The sequence below is a fragment of the Pseudophryne corroboree genome, chromosome 11, assembly GCF_028390025.1.
Source record: "Pseudophryne corroboree isolate aPseCor3 chromosome 11, aPseCor3.hap2, whole genome shotgun sequence".
In the NCBI taxonomy this organism is placed as follows: domain Eukaryota; kingdom Metazoa; phylum Chordata; class Amphibia; order Anura; family Myobatrachidae; genus Pseudophryne; species Pseudophryne corroboree.
The window spans coordinates 337,586,900-337,609,485 of NC_086454.1; the positions used below are offsets into that span (position 1 = coordinate 337,586,900).

General features: G+C 52.4%; 1 protein-coding gene across 3 annotated transcripts in view; it reads right to left on the reverse strand.

Moving 5' to 3' along the window:
• Positions 1-22,586, reverse strand: part of CFAP263 (cilia and flagella associated protein 263) — a 63,267-nt gene that overhangs the window by 22,222 nt on the left and 18,459 nt on the right. For all 3 annotated transcript variants that reach the window (XM_063945842.1, XM_063945843.1, XM_063945844.1), the window contains exons 3-5: positions 9,043-9,207; positions 8,708-8,866; positions 8,531-8,611 (exon numbers count right to left, since the gene is read on the reverse strand). In XM_063945842.1, coding sequence (XP_063801912.1) covers positions 8,531-8,611; positions 8,708-8,866; positions 9,043-9,207 — 405 coding nt within the window. The remainder of the gene's footprint in view (positions 1-8,530; positions 8,612-8,707; positions 8,867-9,042; positions 9,208-22,586) is intronic.

Consider the following 22,586-nt stretch of genomic DNA (forward strand, 5'->3'; position numbering starts at 1 on the left):
CAAGCCGCCGGGATACTACGTGTGTAAGATATAGGTGCAGGTGACTGTACAATGCTGAGTGTCAGCGGGAGATATATAATACCTGATTCAGCTGCACAGGTCGCCAGGATACTACGTGTGTAAGATATAGGTGCAGGTGACTGTACAATGCTGAGTGTCAGCGGGAGATATATAATACCTGCTTCAGCTGCACAGGCCGCCGGGATACTACGTGTGTAAGATATAGGTGCAGGTGACTGTACAATGCTGCGGGTCAGCGGGAGATATATAATACCTGATTCAGCTGCACAGGCCGCCAGGATACTACGTGTGTAAGATATAGGTGCAGGTGACTGTACAATGCTGAGTGTCAGCGGGAGATATATAATACCTGCTTCAGCTGCACGGGCCGCCAGGATACTACGTGTGTAAGACACAGGTGCAGGTGACTGTACAATGCTGCGGGTCAGCGGGAGATATATAATACCTGATTCAGCTGCACAGGCCGCCGGGATACTACGTGTGTAAGATATAGGTGCAGGTGACTGTACAATGCTGAGTGTCAGCGGGAGATATATAATACCTGATTCAGCTGCACAGGCCGCCGGGATACTACGTGTGTAAGATATAGGTGCAGGTGACTGTACAATGCTGAGGGTCAGCGGGAGAATTATAATACCTGCTTCAGCTGCACAGGCCGCCGGGATACTACGTGTGTAAGATATAGGTGCAGGTGACTGTACAATGCTGAGTGTCAGCGGGAGATATATAATACCTGCTTCAGCTGCACAGGCCGCCAGGATACTACGTGTGTAAGACACAGGTGCAGGTGACTGTACAATGCTGAGTGTCAGCGGGAGATATATAATACCTGCTTCAGCTGCACAAGCCGCCGGGATACTACGTGTGTAAGATATAGGTGCAGGTGACTGTACAATGCTGAGTGTCAGCGGGAGATATATAATACCTGCTTCAGCTGCACAGGCCGCCGGGATACTACGTGTGTAAGATATAGGTGCAGGTGACTGTACAATGCTGAGTGTCAGCGGGAGATATATAATACCTGCTTCAGCTGCACAGGCCGCCGGGATACTACGTGTGTAAGATATAGGTGCAGGTGACTGTACAATGCTGAGTGTCAGCGGGAGATATATAATACCTGCTTCAGCTGCACAGGCCGCCGGGATACTACGTGTGTAAGATATAGGTGCAGGTGACTGTACAATGCTGCGGGTCAGCGGGAGAATTATAATACCTGCTTCAGCTGCACAGGCCGCCAGGATACTACGTGTGTAAGATATAGGTGCAGGTGACTGTACAATGCTGAGTGTCAGCGGGAGATATATAATACCTGCTTCAGCTGCACAGGTCGCCAGGATACTACGTGTGTAAGATATAGGTGCAGGTGACTGTACAATGCTGAGTGTCAGCGGGAGAATTATAATACCTGCTTCAGCTGCACAGGCCGCCAGGATACTACGTGTGTAAGACACAGGTGCAGGTGACTGTACAATGCTGCGGGTCAGCGGGAGAATTATAATACCTGCTTCAGCTGCACAGGTCGCCAGGATACTACGTGTGTAAGATATAGGTGCAGGTGACTGTACAATGCTGAGTGTCAGCGGGAGATATATAATACCTGCTTCAGCTGCACAGGCCGCCAGGATACTACGTGTGTAAGACACAGGTGCAGGTGACTGTACAATGCTGAGTGTCAGCGGGAGATATATAATACCTGCTTCAGCTGCACGGGCCGCCAGGATACTACGTGTGTAAGATATAGGTGCAGGTGACTGTACAAAGCTGAGTGTCAGCGGGAGATATATAATACCTGCTTCAGCTGCACAGGCCGCCAGGATACTACGTGTGTAAGACACAGGTGCAGGTGACTGTACAATGCTGCGGGTCAGCGGGAGATATATAATACCTGATTCAGCTGCACAGGCCGCCGGGATACTACGTGTGTAAGATATAGGTGCAGGTGACTGTACAAAGCTGAGTGTCAGCGGGAGATATATAATACCTGCTTCAGCTGCACAGGCCGCCAGGATACTACGTGTGTAAGACACAGGTGCAGGTGACTGTACAATGCTGCGGGTCAGCGGGAGATATATAATACCTGCTTCAGCTGCACAGGCCGCCAGGATACTACGTGTGTAAGACACAGGTGCAGGTGACTGTACAATGCTGCGGGTCAGCGGGAGATATATAATACCTGCTTCAGCTGCACAGGCCGCCGGGATACTACGTGTGTAAGATATAGGTGCAGGTGACTGTACAATGCTGCGGGTCAGCGGGAGAATTATAATACCTGATTCAGCTGCACAGGCCGCCAGGATACTACGTGTGTAAGATATAGGTGCAGGTGACTGTACAATGCTGCGGGTCAGCGGGAGATATATAATACCTGCTTCAGCTGCACAGGCTGACAGGATACTACGTGTGTAAGATATAGGTGCAGGTGACTGTACAATGCTGAGGGTCAGCGGGAGATATATAATACCTGCTTCAGCTGCACAGGCCGCCAGGATACTACGTGTGTAAGACACAGGTGCAGGTGACTGTACAATGCTGCGGGTCAGCGGGAGATATATAATACCTGCTTCAGCTGCACAGGCCGCCAGGATACTACGTGTGTAAGACACAGGTGCAGGTGACTGTACAATGCTGCGGGTCAGCGGGAGATATATAATACCTGCTTCAGCTGCACAGGCCGCCGGGATACTACGTGTGTAAGATATAGGTGCAGGTGACTGTACAATGCTGCGGGTCAGCGGGAGAATTATAATACCTGATTCAGCTGCACAGGCCGCCAGGATACTACGTGTGTAAGATATAGGTGCAGGTGACTGTACAATGCTGCGGGTCAGCGGGAGATATATAATACCTGCTTCAGCTGCACGGGCCGCCAGGATACTACGTGTGTAAGATATAGGTGCAGGTGACTGTACAATGCTGAGTGTCAGCGGGAGAATTATAATACCTGCTTCAGCTGCACAGGCCGCCGGGATACTACGTGTGTAAGATATAGGTGCAGGTGACTGTACAATGCTGAGTGTCAGCGGGAGATATATAATACCTGCTTCAGCTGCACAGGCCGCCAGGATACTACGTGTGTAAGATATAGGTGCAGGTGACTGTACAATGCTGCGGGTCAGCGGGAGAATTATAATACCTGCTTCAGCTGCACAGGCCGCCGGGATACTACGTGTGTAAGATATAGGTGCAGGTGACTGTACAATGCTGCGGGTCAGCGGGAGAATTATAATACCTGCTTCAGCTGCACAGGCCGCCAGGATACTACGTGTGTAAGACACAGGTGCAGGTGACTGTACAATGCTGCGGGTCAGCGGGAGAATTATAATACCTGCTTCAGCTGCACAGGCCGCCGGGATACTACGTGTGTAAGATATAGGTGCAGGTGACTGTACAATGCTGAGTGTCAGCGGGAGAATTATAATACCTGCTTCAGCTGCACAGGCCGCCGGGATACTACGTGTGTAAGATATAGGTGCAGGTGACTGTACAATGCTGAGTGTCAGCGGGAGATATATAATACCTGCTTCAGCTGCACAGGCTGACAGGATACTACATGAGTAAGATATAGGTGCAGGTGACTGTACAATGCTGAGTGTCAGCGGGAGATATATAATACCTGCTTCAGCTGCACAGGCCGCCGGGATACTACGTGTGTAAGATATAGGTGCAGGTGACTGTACAATGCTGCGGGTCAGCGGGAGAATTATAATACCTGCTTCAGCTGCACAGGCCGCCAGGATACTACGTGTGTAAGATATAGGTGCAGGTGACTGTACAATGCTGCGGGTCAGCGGGAGATATATAATACCTGATTCAGCTGCACAGGTCGCCAGGATACTACGTGTGTAAGATATAGGTGCAGGTGACTGTACAATGCTGAGTGTCAGCGGGAGATATATAATACCTGATTCAGCTGCACAGGCCGCCGGGATACTACGTGTGTAAGATATAGGTGCAGGTGACTGTACAATGCTGAGTGTCAGCGGGAGAATTATAATACCTGCTTCAGCTGCACAGGCCGCCGGGATACTACGTGTGTAAGATATAGGTGCAGGTGACTGTACAATGCTGCGGGTCAGCGGGAGAATTATAATACCTGCTTCAGCTGCACAGGCCGCCGGGATACTACGTGTGTAAGATATAGGTGCAGGTGACTGTACAATGCTGAGTGTCAGCGGGAGATATATAATACCTGATTCAGCTGCACAGGCCGCCAGGATACTACGTGTGTAAGATATAGGTGCAGGTGACTGTACAATGCTGAGTGTCAGCGGGAGATATATAATACCTGCTTCAGCTGCACAGGCCGCCGGGATACTACGTGTGTAAGACACAGGTGCAGGTGACTGTACAATGCTGAGTGTCAGCGGGAGATATATAATACCTGATTCAGCTGCACAGGCCGCCAGGATACTACGTGTGTAAGATATAGGTGCAGGTGACTGTACAATGCTGAGTGTCAGCGGGAGATATATAATACCTGCTTCAGCTGCACAAGCCGCCGGGATACTACGTGTGTAAGATATAGGTGCAGGTGACTGTACAATGCTGAGTGTCAGCGGGAGATATATAATACCTGCTTCAGCTGCACAGGCCGCCGGGATACTACGTGTGTAAGATATAGGTGCAGGTGACTGTACAATGCTGAGTGTCAGCGGGAGATATATAATACCTGCTTCAGCTGCACAGGCCGCCGGGATACTACGTGTGTAAGATATAGGTGCAGGTGACTGTACAATGCTGAGTGTCAGCGGGAGATATATAATACCTGCTTCAGCTGCACAGGCCGCCGGGATACTACGTGTGTAAGATATAGGTGCAGGTGACTGTACAATGCTGCGGGTCAGCGGGAGATATATAATACCTGATTCAGCTGCACAGGCCGCCGGGATACTACGTGTGTAAGATATAGGTGCAGGTGACTGTACAATGCTGCGGGTCAGCGGGAGATATATAATACCTGATTCAGCTGCACAGGCCGCCGGGATACTACGTGTGTAAGACACAGGTGCAGGTGACTGTACAATGCTGAGTGTCAGCGGGAGAATTATAATACCTGCTTCAGCTGCACAGGCCGCCGGGATACTACGTGTGTAAGACACAGGTGCAGGTGACTGTACAATGCTGAGTGTCAGCGGGAGATATATAATACCTGCTTCAGCTGCACAGGCCGCCAGGATACTACGTGTGTAAGATATAGGTGCAGGTGACTGTACAATGCTGAGTGTCAGCGGGAGATATATAATACCTGCTTCAGCTGCACAGGCCGCCGGGATACTACGTGTGTAAGATATAGGTGCAGGTGACTGTACAATGCTGCGGGTCAGCGGGAGAATTATAATACCTGCTTCAGCTGCACAGGTCGCCAGGATACTACGTGTGTAAGATATAGGTGCAGGTGACTGTACAATGCTGAGTGTCAGCGGGAGAATTATAATACCTGCTTCAGCTGCACAGGCCGCCAGGATACTACGTGTGTAAGACACAGGTGCAGGTGACTGTACAATGCTGAGTGTCAGCGGGAGAATTATAATACCTGATTCAGCTGCACAGGCCGCCGGGATACTACGTGTGTAAGATATAGGTGCAGGTGACTGTACAATGCTGAGTGTCAGCGGGAGATATATAATACCTGCTTCAGCTGCACGGGCCGCCAGGATACTACGTGTGTAAGATATAGGTGCAGGTGACTGTACAATGCTGAGTGTCAGCGGGAGATATATAATACCTGCTTCAGCTGCACAGGCCGCCAGGATACTACGTGTGTAAGATATAGGTGCAGGTGACTGTACAAAGCTGAGTGTCAGCGGGAGATATATAATACCTGCTTCAGCTGCACAGGCCGCCAGGATACTACGTGTGTAAGATATAGGTGCAGGTGACTGTACAATGCTGAGTGTCAGCGGGAGAATTATAATACCTGCTTCAGCTGCACAGGTCGCCAGGATACTACGTGTGTAAGACACAGGTGCAGGTGACTGTACAATGCTGAGGGTCAGCGGGAGATATATAATACCTGCTTCAGCTGCACAGGTCGCCAGGATACTACGTGTGTAAGACACAGGTGCAGGTGACTGTACAATGCTGAGTGTCAGCGGGAGATATATAATACCTGCTTCAGCTGCACGGGCCGCCAGGATACTACGTGTGTAAGATATAGGTGCAGGTGACTGTACAAAGCTGAGTGTTAGCGGGAGATATATAATACCTGCTTCAGCTGCACAGGCCGCCAGGATACTACCTGTGTAAGATATAGGTGCAGGTGACTGTACAATGCTGAGTGTCAGCGGGAGAATTATAATACCTGCTTCAGCTGCACAGGCCGCCAGGATACTACGTGTGTAAGATATAGGTGCAGGTGACTGTACAATGCTGAGTGTCAGCGGGAGATATATAATACCTGATTCAGCTGCACAGGCCGCCAGGATACTACGTGTGTAAGATATAGGTGCAGGTGACTGTACAATGCTGAGTGTCAGCGGGAGATATATAATACCTGCTTCAGCTGCACAGGCCGCCAGGATACTACGTGTGTAAGACACAGGTGCAGGTGACTGTACAATGCTGCGGGTCAGCGGGAGAATTATAATACCTGATTCAGCTGCACAGGCCGCCGGGATACTACGTGTGTAAGATATAGGTGCAGGTGACTGTACAATGCTGAGTGTCAGCGGGAGATATATAATACCTGATTCAGCTGCACAGGCCGCCAGGATACTACGTGTGTAAGATATAGGTGCAGGTGACTGTACAATGCTGCGGGTCAGCGGGAGATATATAATACCTGATTCAGCTGCACAGGCCGCCGGGATACTACGTGTGTAAGACACAGGTGCAGGTGACTGTACAATGCTGCGGGTCAGCGGGAGAATTATAATACCTGATTCAGCTGCACAGGCCGCCGGGATACTACGTGTGTAAGATATAGGTGCAGGTGACTGTACAATGCTGAGTGTCAGCGGGAGATATATAATACCTGATTCAGCTGCACAGGCCGCCGGGATACTACGTGTGTAAGACACAGGTGCAGGTGACTGTACAATGCTGCGGGTCAGCGGGAGATATATAATACCTGATTCAGCTGCACAGGCCGCCAGGATACTACGTGTGTAAGATATAGGTGCAGGTGACTGTACAATGCTGAGTGTCAGCGGGAGATATATAATACCTGATTCAGCTGCACAGGCCGCCGGGATACTACGTGTGTAAGACACAGGTGCAGGTGACTGTACAATGCTGCGGGTCAGCGGGAGATATATAATACCTGCTTCAGCTGCACAGGCCGCCAGGATACTACGTGTGTAAGATATAGGTGCAGGTGACTGTACAATGCTGCGGGTCAGCGGGAGATATATAATACCTGCTTCAGCTGCACAGGCCGCCGGGATACTACGTGTGTAAGACACAGGTGCAGGTGACTGTACAATGCTGCGGGTCAGCGGGAGATATATAATACCTGATTCAGCTGCACAGGCCGCCAGGATACTACGTGTGTAAGATATAGGTGCAGGTGACTGTACAATGCTGAGTGTCAGCGGGAGATATATAATACCTGATTCAGCTGCACAGGCCGCCGGGATACTACGTGTGTAAGACACAGGTGCAGGTGACTGTACAATGCTGCGGGTCAGCGGGAGATATATAATACCTGCTTCAGCTGCACAGGCCGCCGGGATACTACGTGTGTAAGACACAGGTGCAGGTGACTGTACAATGCTGAGTGTCAGCGGGAGAATTATAATACCTGCTTCAGCTGCACAGGTCGCCAGGATACTACGTGTGTAAGATATAGGTGCAGGTGACTGTACAATGCTGCGGGTCAGCGGGAGATATATAATACCTGATTCAGCTGCACAGGCCGCCGGGATACTACGTGTGTAAGATATAGGTGCAGGTGACTGTACAATGCTGCGGGTCAGCGGGAGATATATAATACCTGATTCAGCTGCACAGGCCGCCGGGATACTACGTGTGTAAGACACAGGTGCAGGTGACTGTACAATGCTGAGTGTCAGCGGGAGAATTATAATACCTGCTTCAGCTGCACAGGCCGCCGGGATACTACGTGTGTAAGACACAGGTGCAGGTGACTGTACAATGCTGCGGGTCAGCGGGAGATATATAATACCTGATTCAGCTGCACAGGCCGCCGGGATACTACGTGTGTAAGATATAGGTGCAGGTGACTGTACAATGCTGAGTGTCAGCGGGAGATATATAATACCTGCTTCAGCTGCACAGGCCGCCGGGATACTACGTGTGTAAGACACAGGTGCAGGTGACTGTACAATGCTGCGGGTCAGCGGGAGAATTATAATACCTGATTCAGCTGCACAGGCCGCCGGGATACTACGTGTGTAAGATATAGGTGCAGGTGACTGTACAATGCTGAGTGTCAGCGGGAGATATATAATACCTGATTCAGCTGCACAGGCCGCCGGGATACTACGTGTGTAAGATATAGGTGCAGGTGACTGTACAATGCTGAGTGTCAGCGGGAGATATATAATACCTGCTTCAGCTGCATCTGCAGTTTCTTCTTCTGAATCTTTAATGATGCGTTCTTCAGACGAAGCTTGTCCACCAAACTGTCCTGCACAGGAAAATGAGGGATTTAAACATGACAGACCTATACTAAAGGGTAATGTAGCCTGCACCCCAAGATATAGAGAGGTACATCGCTACTAACTCTTGCTCGGGTCTTCTCTTCCATGTAGCGAAGAATCTTTTCCTGGGTCACCCCTCCACTCTTTCTGCTGCTCATAGCTGATCTCCCGACGTCCCGCTCAAACTCGTACATGGCTTTTCTAATCTCTGAGCTGCGGATTTCGGCTTCCTCCACTGTGGCCTATTAAAGCAAAGAAAGAAGAGATGGGCATGACCTGCAAGGACCCTGGTAACCCAGCCCACGGCTCTGACAAACATCATAGTGCCCACCTGCTCCACATCACGTGCCACCCCTACAGCGCAGCTGGGTGACCCACAGCCGCCTCTACCTCCCAGTAAGGGAAGCCTGGACAATACCTTATAACTCTGCAGGATCCGGTCCGTGTTCTCCGCATCTCTCTGTGCTTCTTCTGTGCAGTTCTCCAGCTCCCGCTGTACCAGCTCACACTTCTGATCCACACTCAGACTCAGCAAACGCTCAGAAATAGTACTGCGAGACTTGGAGCGGCGACGGCTGCGCATCTAAGAGTGACCAGAGGAGACACAGAGGCTGGATAGCTGTGATATATATGTCAGTAGTATCACACGCTCACACTGTATATTCCCTATCACATGTACACACACGCACACACACACACACACACACACACACACACACACACACACACACACACATTACAGAAAGTATCAGTCACATCATCCCCTGCCCCAGTGAGCTTACACTCTATATTCCCTATCACATGTACACAAACATTACAGAGAGTATCAGTCACATCAGCCCCTGCCCCAGTGAGCTTACACTCTATATTCCCTATCACATGTACACAAACATTACAGAGAGTATCAGTCACATCAGTCCCTGCCCCAGTGAGCTTACACTCTATATTCCCTATCACATGTACACACACAATACAGAGAGTGTATCAGTCACATCAGCCCCTGCCCCAGTGAGCTTACACTCTATATTCCCTATCACATGTACACAAACATTACAGAGAGTATCAGTCACATCAGCCCCTGCCCCAGTGAGCTTACACTCTATATTCCCTATCACATGTACACAAACATTACAGAGAGTATCAGTCACATCAGTCCCTGCCCCAGTGAGCTTACACTCTATATTCCCTATCACATGTACACACACAATACAGAGAGTGTATCAGTCACATCAGCCCCTGCCCCAGTGAGCTTACACTCTATATTCCCTATCACATGTACACAAACATTACAGAGAGTATCAGTCACATCAGCCCCTGCCCCAGTGAGCTTACACTCTATATTCCCTATCACATGTACACACACAATACAGAGAGTGTATCAGTCACATCAGCCCCTGCCCCAGTGAGCTTACACTCTATATTCCCTATCACATGTACACACACATTACAGAGAGTATCAGTCACATCAGTCGCTGCCCCAGTGAGCTTACACTCTATATTCCCTATCACATGTACACACACAATACAGAGAGTGTATCAGTCACATCAGCCTCTGCCCCAGTGAGCTTACACTCTATATTCCCTATCACATGTACACACACAATACAGAGAGTGTATCAGTCACATCAGCCCCTGCCCCAGTGAGCTTACACTCTATATTCCCTATCACATGTACACAAACATTACAGAGAGTATCAGTCACATCAGCCCCTGCCCCAGTGAGCTTACACTCTATATTCCCTATCACATGTACACACACAATACAGAGAGTGCATCAGTCACATCAGCCCCTGCCCCAGTGAGCTTACACTCTATATTCCCTATCACATGTACACACACATTACAGAGAGTATCAGTCACATCAGCCCCTGCCCCAGTGAGCTTACACTATATATTCCCTATCACATGTACACACACATTACAGAGAGTATCAGTCACATCAGCCCCTGCCCCAGTGAGCTTACACTCTATATTCCCTATCACACGTACACACACACACTACAGAGAGTAACAGTCACATCAGCCCCTGCCCCAGTGAGCTTACACTCTATATTCCCTATCACATGTACACACACATTACAGAGAGTATCAGTCACATCAGCCCCTGCCCCAGTGAGCTTACACTCTATATTCCCTATCACATGTATACACACACACACACACACACACACACACACACTACAGAGAGTATCAGTCACATCAGCCCCTGCCCCAGTGAGCTTACACTCTATATTCCCTATCACATGTACACACACACTACAGAGAGTATCAGTCACATCAGCCTCTGCCCCAGTGAGCTTACACTCTATATTCCCTATCACATGTACACACACATTACAGAGAGTATCAGTCACATCAGTCGCTGCCCCAGTGAGCTTACACTCTATATTCCCTATCACATGTACACACACAATACAGAGAGTGTATCAGTCACATCAGCCTCTGCCCCAGTGAGCTTACACTCTATATTCCCTATCACATGTACACACACAATACAGAGAGTGTATCAGTCACATCAGCCCCTGCCCCAGTGAGCTTACACTCTATATTCCCTATCACATGTACACAAACATTACAGAGAGTATCAGTCACATCAGCCCCTGCCCCAGTGAGCTTACACTCTATATTCCCTATCACATGTACACACACAATACAGAGAGTGCATCAGTCACATCAGCCCCTGCCCCAGTGAGCTTACACTATATATTCCCTATCACATGTACACACACATTACAGAGAGTATCAGTCACATCAGCCCCTGCCCCAGTGAGCTTACACTCTATATTCCCTATCACACGTACACACACACACTACAGAGAGTAACAGTCACATCAGCCCCTGCCCCAGTGAGCTTACACTCTATATTCCCTATCACATGTACACACACATTACAGAGAGTATCAGTCACATCAGCCCCTGCCCCAGTGAGCTTACACTCTATATTCCCTATCACATGTATACACACACACACACTACAGAGAGTATCAGTCACATCAGCCCCTGCCCCAGTGAGCTTACACTCTATATTCCCTATCACATGTACACACACACTACAGAGAGTATCAGTCACATCAGCCCCTGCCCCAGTGAGCTTACACTCTATATTCCCTATCACACGTACACACACACACTACAGAGAGTAACAGTCACATCAGCCCCTGCCCCAGTGAGCTTACACTCTATATTCCCTATCACATGTACACACACATTACAGAGAGTATCAGTCACATCAGCCCCTGCCCCAGTGAGCTTACACTCTATATTCCCTATCACATGTATACACACACACACACTACAGAGAGTATCAGTCACATCAGCCCCTGCCCCAGTGAGCTTACACTCTATATTCCCTATCACATGTACACACACACTACAGAGAGTATCAGTCACATCAGCCTCTGCCCCAGTGAGCTTACACTCTATAATCCCTATCACATGTACACACACATTACAGAGAGTATCAGTCACATCAGCCCCTGCCCCAGTGAGCTTACACTCTATATTCCCTATCACATGTGTACACACACACACACTACAGAGAGTATCAGTCACATCAGCCCCTGCCCCAGTGAGCTTACACTCTATATTCCCTATCACATGTACACACACACACTACAGAGAGTAACAGTCACATCAGCCCCTGCCCCAGTGAGCTTACACTCTATATTCCCTATCACATGTACACACACACACACACACACACACACACACACACACACACACACACACACACACACACACACTACAGAGAGTATCAGTCACATCAGCCCCTGCCCCAGTGAGCTTACACTCTATATTCCCTATCACATGTACACACACATTACAGAGAGTATCAGTCACATCAGCCCCTGCCCCAGTGAGCTTACACTCTATATTCCCTATCACATGTACACACACATTACAGAGAGTATCAGTCACATCAGCCCCTGCCCCAGTGAGCTTACACTCTATATTCCCTATCACATGTACACACACATTACAGAGAGTATCAGTCACATCAGCCCCTGCCCCAGTGAGCTTACACTCTATATTCCCTATCACATGTATACACACATTACAGAGAGTATCAGTCACATCAGCCCCTGCCCCAGTGAGCTTACACTCTATATTCCCTATCACATGTACACACACACACACACACACACACACACTACAGAGAGTATCAGTCATATCAGCCCCTGCCCCAGTGAGCTTACACTCTATATTCCCTATCACATGTACACACACATTACAGAGTATCAGTCACATCAGCCCCTGCCCCAGTGAGCTTACACTCTATATTCCCTATCACATGTACACACACACTACAGAGAGTATCAGTCACATCAGCCCCTGCCCCAGTGAGCTTACACTCTATATTCCCTATCACATGTACACACACATTACAGAGAGTATCAGTCACATCAGCCCCTGCCCCAGTGAGCTTACACTCTATATTCCCTATCACATGTACACACACATTACAGAGAGTGTATCAGTCACATCAGTCCCTGCCCCAGTGAGCTTACACTCTATATTCCCTATCACATGTACACACACATTACAGAGTATCAGTCACATCAGCCCCTGCCCCAGTGAGCTTACACTCTATATTCCCTATCACATGTACACAAACACTACAGAGAGTATCAGTCACATCAGCCCCTGCCCCAGTGAGCTTACACTCTATATTCCCTATCACATGTACACACACATTACAGAGAGTATCAGTCACATCAGCCCCTGCCCCAGTGAGCTTACACTCTATATTCCCTATCACATGTACACACACATTACAGAGAGTATCAGTCACATCAGCCCCTGCCCCAGTGAGGTTACACTCTATATTCCCTATCACATGTGTACACACATTACAGAGAGTATCAGTCACATCAGCCCCTGCCCCAGTGAGCTTACACTCTATATTCCCTATCACATGTACACACACATTACAGAGAGTATCAGTCACATCAGCCCCTGCCCCAGTGAGCTTACACTCTATATTCCCTATCACATGTACACACACACTACAGAGAGTATCAGTCACATCAGCCCCTGCCCCAGTGAGCTTACACTCTATATTCCCTATCACATGTACACACACATTACAGAGAGTATCAGTCACATCAGCCCCTGCCCCAGTGAGCTTACACTCTATATTCCCTATCACATGTACACACACACACACACACACACACACACACACACACACACACACACACACACACACACACACACACACACACACTACAGAGAGTATAAGTCATATCAGCCCCTGCCCCAGTGAGCTTACACTCTATATTCCCTATCACATGTACACACACACATTACAGAGTATCAGTCACATCAGCCCCTGCCCCAGTGAGCTTACACTCTATATTCCCTATCACATGTACACACACACTACAGAGAGTATCAGTCACATCAGCCCCTGCCCCAGTGAGCTTACACTCTATATTCCCTATCACATGTACACACACATTACAGAGAGTATCAGTCACATCAGCCCCTGCCCCAGTGAGCTTACACTCTATATTCCCTATCACATGTACACACACATTACAGAGAGTATCAGTCACATCAGCCCCTGCCCCAGTGAGCTTACACTCTATATTCCCTATCACATGTACACACACATTACAGAGAGTATCAGTCACATCAGCCCCTGCCCCAGTGAGCTTACACTCTATATTCCCTACCACATTCCCTACACACACTAGGATTAGCTTTTGGTCAGTGAGTGGAAACCCAAACACACGGTCAGGACAGGTAACTCCACACAAATAAGTCTATCCACTGTGCCACCACAATCATGTCATGACCCAAGTCCTGGATGGCTCGTGAAGCTCCCAGTACTGAGCTCTGAGACACAGGATAACATGGACACGAGTTTGGTCACTGGAGCTGGGGGGACGGCTGTTCTGGTTTCTCCTGCAGAGAATCACCTGCGCTGTACGGTCTGATGCTGCACGCTGCCTGGTGCTGTAAGACACTACCTGCAGAGAATCACCTGCGCTGTACGGCCTGATGCTGCACGCTGCCTGGTGCTGTAGGACACTACCTGCAGAGAATCACCTGCGCTGTACGGCCTGATGCTACACGCTGCCTGGTGCTGTAGGACACTACCTGCAGAGAATCACCTGCGCTGTACGGCCTGATGCTACACGCTGCCTGGTGCTGTAGGACACTACCTGCAGAGAATCACCTGCGCTGTACGGCCTGATGCTACACGCTGCCTGGTGCTGTAGGACACTACCTGCAGAGAATCACCTGCGCTGTACGGCCTGATGCTACACGCTGCCTGGTGCTGTAGGACACTACCTGCAGAGAATCACATGCGCTGTACGGCCTGATGCTGCACGCTGCCTGGTGCTGTAGGACACTACCTGCAGAGAATCACATGCGCTGTACGGCCTGATGCTACACGCTGCCTGGTGCTGTAAGACACTACCTGCAGAGAATCACCTGCGCTGTACTGCCTGATGCTGCACGCTGCCTGGTGCTGTAGGACACTACCTGCAGAGAATCACCTGCGCTGTACTGCCTGATGCTGACACTACCTGCAGAGAGTCACCTGCGCTGTACGGCCTGATGCTGCACGCTGCCTGGTGCTGTAGGACACTACCTGCAAAGAATCACCTGCGCTGTACGGCCTGATGCTGCACGCTGCCTGGTGCTGTAGGACACTACCTGCAGAGAATCACCTGCGCTGTACGGCCTGATGCTGCACGCTGCCTGGTGCTGTAGGACACTACCTGCAGAGAATCACCTGCGCTGTACGGCCTGATGCTGCACGCTGCCTGGTGCTGTAGGACACTACCTGCAGAGAATCACCTGCGCTATATGGCATGATACTGCACGCTGCCTGGTGCTGTAGGACACTACCTGCAGAGAATCACCTGCGCTGTACGGCCTGATGCTGCACGCTGCCTGGTGCTGTAGGACACTACCTGCAGAGAATCACCTGCGCTGTACGGCCTGATGCTGCACGCTGCCTGGTGCTGTAGGACACTACCTGCAGAGAATCAACTGCGCTGTACGGTCTGATGCTGCACGCTGCCTGGTGCTGTAGGACACTACCTGCAGAGAATCAACTGCGCTGTACGGTCTGATGCTGCACGCTGCCTGGTGCTGTTGGACACTACCTGCAGAGAATCACCTGCGCTGTACGGCCTGATGCTGCACGCTGCCTGGTGCTGTAGGACACTACCTGCAGAGAATCACCTGTGCTGTACGGTCTGATTGATGCTGCACGCTGCCTGGTTCTGTAGGACACTACCTGCAGAGAATCACCTGCGCTGTACGGCCTGATGCTGCACGCTGCCTGGTGCTGTAAGACACTACCTGCAGAGAATCACCTGCGCTATATGGCATGATACTGCACGCTGCCTGGTGCTGTAGGACACTACCTGCAGAGAATCACCTGCGCTGTACGGCCTGATGCTGCACGCTGCCTGGTGCTGTAGGACACTACCTGCAGAGAATCACCTGCGCTGTACGGCCTGATGCTCCACGCTGCCTGGTGCTGTAGGACACTACCTGCAGAGAATCACCTGCGCTGTACGGCCTGATGCTGCACGCTGCCTGGTGCTGTAGGACACTACCTGCAGAGAATCACCTGCGCTGTACTGCCTGATGCTGCACGCTGCCTGGTGCTGTAGGACACTACCTGCAGAGAATCACCTGCGCTGTACTGCCTGATGCTGCACGCTGCCTGGTGCTGTAGGACACTACCTGCAGAGAATCACCTGCGCTGTACGGCCTGATGCTGCACGCTGCCTGGTGCTGTAGGACAGTACCTGCAGAGAATCACCTGCGCTGTACGGCCTGATGCTGCACGCTGCCTGGTGCTGTAGGACACTACCTGCAGAGAGTCACCTGCGCTGTACGGCCTGATGCTGCACGCTGCCTGGTGCTGTAGGACAGTACCTGCAGAGAATCACCTGCGCTGTACGGCCTGATGCTCCACGCTGCCTGGTGCTGTAGGACACTACCTGCAGAGAATCACCTGCGCTGTACGGCCTGATGCTGCACGCTGCCTGGTGCTGTAGGACACTACCTGCAGAGAATCACCTGCGCTGTACTGCCTGATGCTGCACGCTGCCTGGTGCTGTAGGACAGTACCTGCAGAGAATCATCTGCGCTGTACGGACTGATGCTGCATGCTGCCTGGTGCTGTAGGACAGTACCTGCAGAGAATCATCTGCGCTGTACGGACTGATGCTGCACGCTGCCTGGTGCTGTAGGACACTACCTGCAGAGAATCACCTGCGCTGTACGGACTGATGCTGCACGCTGCCTGGTGCTGTAGGACACTACCTGCAGAGAATCACCTGCGCTGTACGGCCTGATGCTGCACGCTGCCTGGTGCTGTAGGACACTACCTGCAGAGAATCACCTGCGCTGTACGGCCTGATGCTGCACGCTGCCTGGTGCTGTAGGACACTACCTGCAGAGAATCACCTGCGCTGTACTGCCTGATGCTGCACGCTGCCTGGTGCTGTAGGACAGTACCTGCAGAGAATCATCTGCGCTCTACGGACTGATGCTGCACGCTGCCTGGTGCTGTAGGACACTACCTGCAGAGAATCATCTGCGCTGTACGGACTGATGCTGCATGCTGCCTGGTGCTGTAGGACAGTACCTGCAGAGAATCATCTGCGCTGTACGGACTGATGCTGCACGCTGCCTGGTGCTGTAGGACACTACCTGCAGAGAATCACCTGCGCTGTACGGACTGATGCTGCACGCTGCCTGGTGCTGTAGGACACTACCTGCAGAGAATCACCTGCGCTGTACGGCCTGATGCTGCACGCTGCCTGGTGCTGTAGGACAGTACCTGCAGAGAATCACCTGCGCTGTACGGCCTGATGCTCCACGCTGCCTGGTGCTGTAGGACATTACCTGCAGAGAATCACCTGCGCTGTACGGCCTGATGCTGCACGCTGCCTGGTGCTGTAGGACACTACCTGCAGAGAATCACTTGCGCTGTACGGACTGATGCTGCACGCTGCCTGGTGCTGTAGGACACTACCTGCAGAGAATCACCTGCGCTATATGGCATGATGCTGCACGCTGCCTGATGCTGTAGGACACTACCTGCAGAGAATCACCTGCGCTGTACGGCCTGATGCTGCACGCTGCCTGATGCTGTAGGACACTACCTGCAGAGAATCACCTGCGCTGTACGGCCTGATGCTGCACGCTGCCTGGTGCTGTAAGACACTACCTGCAGAGAATCAACTGCGCTGTACGGTCTGATGCTGCACGCTGCCTGGTGCTGTAGGACACTACCTGCAGAGAATCACCTGCGCTGTACAGCCTGATGCTGCACGCTGCCTGGTGCTGTAGGACAGTACCTGCAGAGAGTCACCTGCGCTGTACGGCCTGATGCTGCACGCTGCCTGGTGCTGTAGGACACTACCTGCAGAGACTCACCTGCGCTGTACGGCCTGATGCTGCACGCTGCCTGGTGCTGTAGGACACTACCTGCAGAGAATCACCTGCGCTGTACGGCCTGATGCTGCACGCTGCCTGGTGCTGTAGGACAGTACCTGCAGAGAGTCACCTGCGCTGTACGGCCTGATGCTGCACGCTGCCTGGTGCTGTAGGACAGTACCTGCAGAGAATCACCTGCGCTGTACGGCCTGATGCTGCACGCTGCCTGGTGCTGTAGGACACTACCTGCAGAGAATCACCTGCGCTGTACGGCCTGATGCTGCACGCTGCCTGGTGCTGTAGGACACTACCTGCAGAGAATCACCTGCGCTGTACGGACTGATGCTGCACGCTGCCTGGTGCTGTAAGACACTACCTGCAGAGAATCACCTGCGCTGTACGGACTGATGCTGCACGCTGCCTGGTGCTGTAGGACACTACCTGCAGAGAATCACCTGCGCTGTACGGCCTGATGCTGCACGCTGCCTGGTGCTGTAGGACACTACCTGCAGAGAATCACCTGCGCTGTACGGTCTGATGCTGCACGCTGCCTGGTGCTGTAGGACACTACCTGCAGAGAATCACCTGCGCTGTACGGCCTGATGCTGCACGCTGCCTGGTGCTGTAGGACACTACCTGCAGAGAATCACCTGCGCTGTACGGCCTGATGCTGCACGCTGCCTGGTGCTGTAGGACAGTACCTGCAGAGAATCACCTGCGCTGTACGGTCTGATGCTGCACGCTGCCTGGTGCTGTAGGACAGTACCTGCAGAGAATCACCTGCGCTGTACGATCTGATGCTGCACGCTGCCTGGTGCTGTAGGACAGTACCTGCAGAGAATCACCTGCGCTGTACGGCCTGATGCTCCACGCTGCCTGGTGCTGTAGGACAGTACCTGCAGAGAATAACCTGCGCTGTACGGCCTGATGCTGCACTCTGCCTGGTGCTGTAGGACAGTACCTGCAGAGAATCACCTGCGCTGTACGGCCTGATGCTGCGCGCTGCCTGGTGCTGTAGGACACTACCTGCAGAGAATCACCTGCGCTGTACGGCCTGATGCTGCACGCTGCCTGGTGCTCTAGGACACTACCTGCAGAGAATCACCTGCGCTGTACTGCCTGATGCTGCACGCTGCCTGGTGCTGTAGGACACTACCTGCAGAGAATCACCTGCGCTGTACGGACTGATGCTGCACGCTGCCTGGTGCTGTAGGACACTACCTGCAGAGAATCATCTGCGCTGTACGGACTGATGCTGCTCGCTGTCTGGTGCTGTAGGACACTACCTGCAGAGAATCACCTGCGTTGTACGGCATGATGCTGCACGCTGCCTGGTGCTGTAGGACACTACCTGCAGAGAATCACCTGCGCTGTACGGCCTGATGCTAAACGCTGCCTGGTGCTGTAGGACACTACCTGCAGAGAATCAACTGCGCTGTACGGCCTCATGCTAAACGCTGCCTGGTGCTGTAGGACACTACCTGCAGAGACTCACCTGCGCTGTACGGCCTGATGCTGCACGCTTCCTGGTGCTGTAGGACACTACCTGCAGAGAATCACCTGCGCTGTACGGCCTGATGCTGCATGCTGCCTGGTGCTGTAGGACACTACCTGCAGAGAATCAACTGCGCTGTACGGACTGACGCTGCACGCTGCCTGGTGCTGTAGGACACTACCTGCAGAGAATCACCTGCGCTGTACGGCCTGATGCTGCACGCTGCCTGGTGCTGTAGGACACTACCTGCAGAAAATCACCTGCGCTGTACGGGCTGATGCTACACGCTGCCTGGTGCTGTAGGACACTACCTGCAGAGAGTCACCTGGGCTGTACGGCCTGATGCTGCACGCTGCCTGGTGCTGTAGGACACTACCTGCAGAGAATCACCTGCGCTGTACGGGCTGATGCTGCACGCTACCTGGTGCTGTAGGACACTACCTGCAGAGAGTCACCTGCGCTGTACGGCCTGATGCTGCACGCTACCTGGTGCTGTAGGACACTACCTGCAGAGAATCACCTGCGCTGTACTGCCTGATGCTGCACGCTGCCTGGTGCTGTAGGACAATACCTGCAGAGAATCATCTGCGCTGTACGGCCTGATGCTGCACGCTGCCTGGTGCTTTAGGACAATACCTGCAGAGAATCATCTGCGCTGTACGGCCTGATGCTGCACGCTGCCTGGTGCTGTAGGACACTACCTGCAGAGAATCACCTGCGCTGTACGGCCTGATGCTGCACGCTACCTGGTGCTGTAGGACACTACCTGCAGAGAATCACCTGCGCTGTACGGACTGATGCTATACGCTACCTGGTGCTGTAGGACACTACCTGCAGAGAATCACCTGCGCTGTACTGCCTGATGCTGCACGCTGCCTGGTGCTGTAGGACACTACCTGCAGAGAGTCACCTGGGCTGTACGGACTGATGCTGCACGCTGCCTGGAGCTGTAAGACACTACCTGCAGAGAATCACCTGCGCTGTACGGCCTGATGCTAAACGCTGCCTGGTGCTGTAGGACACTACCTGCAGAGAATCAACTGCGCTGTACGGCCTCATGCTAAACGCTGCCTGGTGCTGTAGGACACTACCTGCAGAGACTCACCTGCGCTGTACGGCCTGATGCTGCACGCTTCCTGGTGCTGTAGGACACTACCTGCAGAGAATCACCTGCGCTGTACGGCCTGATGCTGCATGCTGCCTGGTGCTGTAGGACACTACCTGCAGAGAATCAACTGCGCTGTACGGACTGACGCTGCACGCTGCCTGGTGCTGTAGGACACTACCTGCAGAGAATCACCTGCGCTGTACGGCCTGATGCTGCACGCTGCCTGGTGCTGTAGGACACTACCTGCAGAAAATCACCTGCGCTGTACGGGCTGATGCTACACGCTGCCTGGTGCTGTAGGACACTACCTGCAGAGAGTCACCTGGGCTGTACGGCCTGATGCTGCACGCTGCCTGGTGCTGTAGGACACTACCTGCAGAGAATCACCTGCGCTGTACGGGCTGATGCTGCACGCTACCTGGTGCTGTAGGACACTACCTGCAGAGAGTCACCTGCGCTGTACGGCCTGATGCTGCACGCTACCTGGTGCTGTAGGACACTACCTGCAGAGAATCACCTGCGCTGTACTGCCTGATGCTGCAAGCTGCCTGGTGCTGTAGGACAATACCTGCAGAGAATCATCTGCGCTGTACGGCCTGATGCTGCACGCTGCCTGGTGCTTTAGGACAATACCTGCAGAGAATCATCTGCGCTGTACGGCCTGATGCTGCACGCTGCCTGGTGCTGTAGGACACTACCTGCAGAGAATCACCTGCGCTGTACGGCCTGATGCTGCACGCTACCTGGTGCTGTAGGACTCTACCTGCAGAGAATCACCTGCGCTGTACGGACTGATGCTATACGCTACCTGGTGCTGTAGGACACTACCTGCAGAGAATCACCTGCGCTGTACTGCCTGATGCTGCACGCTGCCTGGTGCTGTAGGACACTACCTGCAGAGAGTCACCTGGGCTGTACGGACTGATGCTGCACGCTGCCTGGAGCTGTAAGACACTACCTGCAGAGAATCACCTGCGCTGTACTGCCTGATGCTGCACGCTGCCTGGTGCTGTAGGACACTACCTGCAGAGAGTCACCTGGGCTGTACGGCCTGATGCTGCACGCTGCCTGGTGCTGTAGGACACTACCTGCAGAGAGTCACCTGCGCTGTACGGACTGATGCTGCACGCTGCCTGGTGCTGTAGGACACTACCTGCAGAGAATCACCTGCGCTGTACTGCCTGATGCTGCACGCTGCCTGGTGCTGTAGGACACTACCTGCAGAGAATCACCTGCGCTATACTGCCTGATGCTGCACGCTGCCTGGTGCTGTAGAACACTACCTGCAGAGAATCAACTGCGCTGTACGGTCTGATGCTGCACGCTGCCTGGTGCTGTAAGACACTACCTGCAGAGAATCACCTGCGCTGTACGGCCTGATGCTGCACGCTGCCTGGTGCTGTAGGACACTACCTGCAGAGAATCACCTGCGCTGTACGGCCTGATGCTGCATGCTGCCTGGTGCTGTAGGACACTACCTGCAAAGAGTCACCTGGGCTGTACGGCCTGATGCTGCACGCTGCCTGGTGCTGTAGGACACTACCTGCAGAGAGTCACCTGCGCTGTACGGACTGATGCTGCACGCTACCTGGTGCTGTAGGACACTACCTGCAGAGAGTCACCTGCGCTGTACGGCCTGATGCTGCACGCTACCTGGAGCTGTAGGACACTACCTGCAGAGAATCATCTGCGCTGTACGGCCTGATGCTGCACGCTGCCTGGTGCTGTAGGACACTACCTGCAAAGAATCACCTGCGCTGTACGGACTGATGCTGCACGCTGCCTGGTGCTGTAGGACACTACCTGCAGAGAATCACCTGCGCTGTACGGCCTGATGCTCCACGCTGCCTGGTGCTGTAGGACAGTACCTGCAGAGAATCACCTGCGCTGTACGGCCTGATGCTCCACGCTGCCTGGTGCTGTAGGACAGTACCTGCAGAGA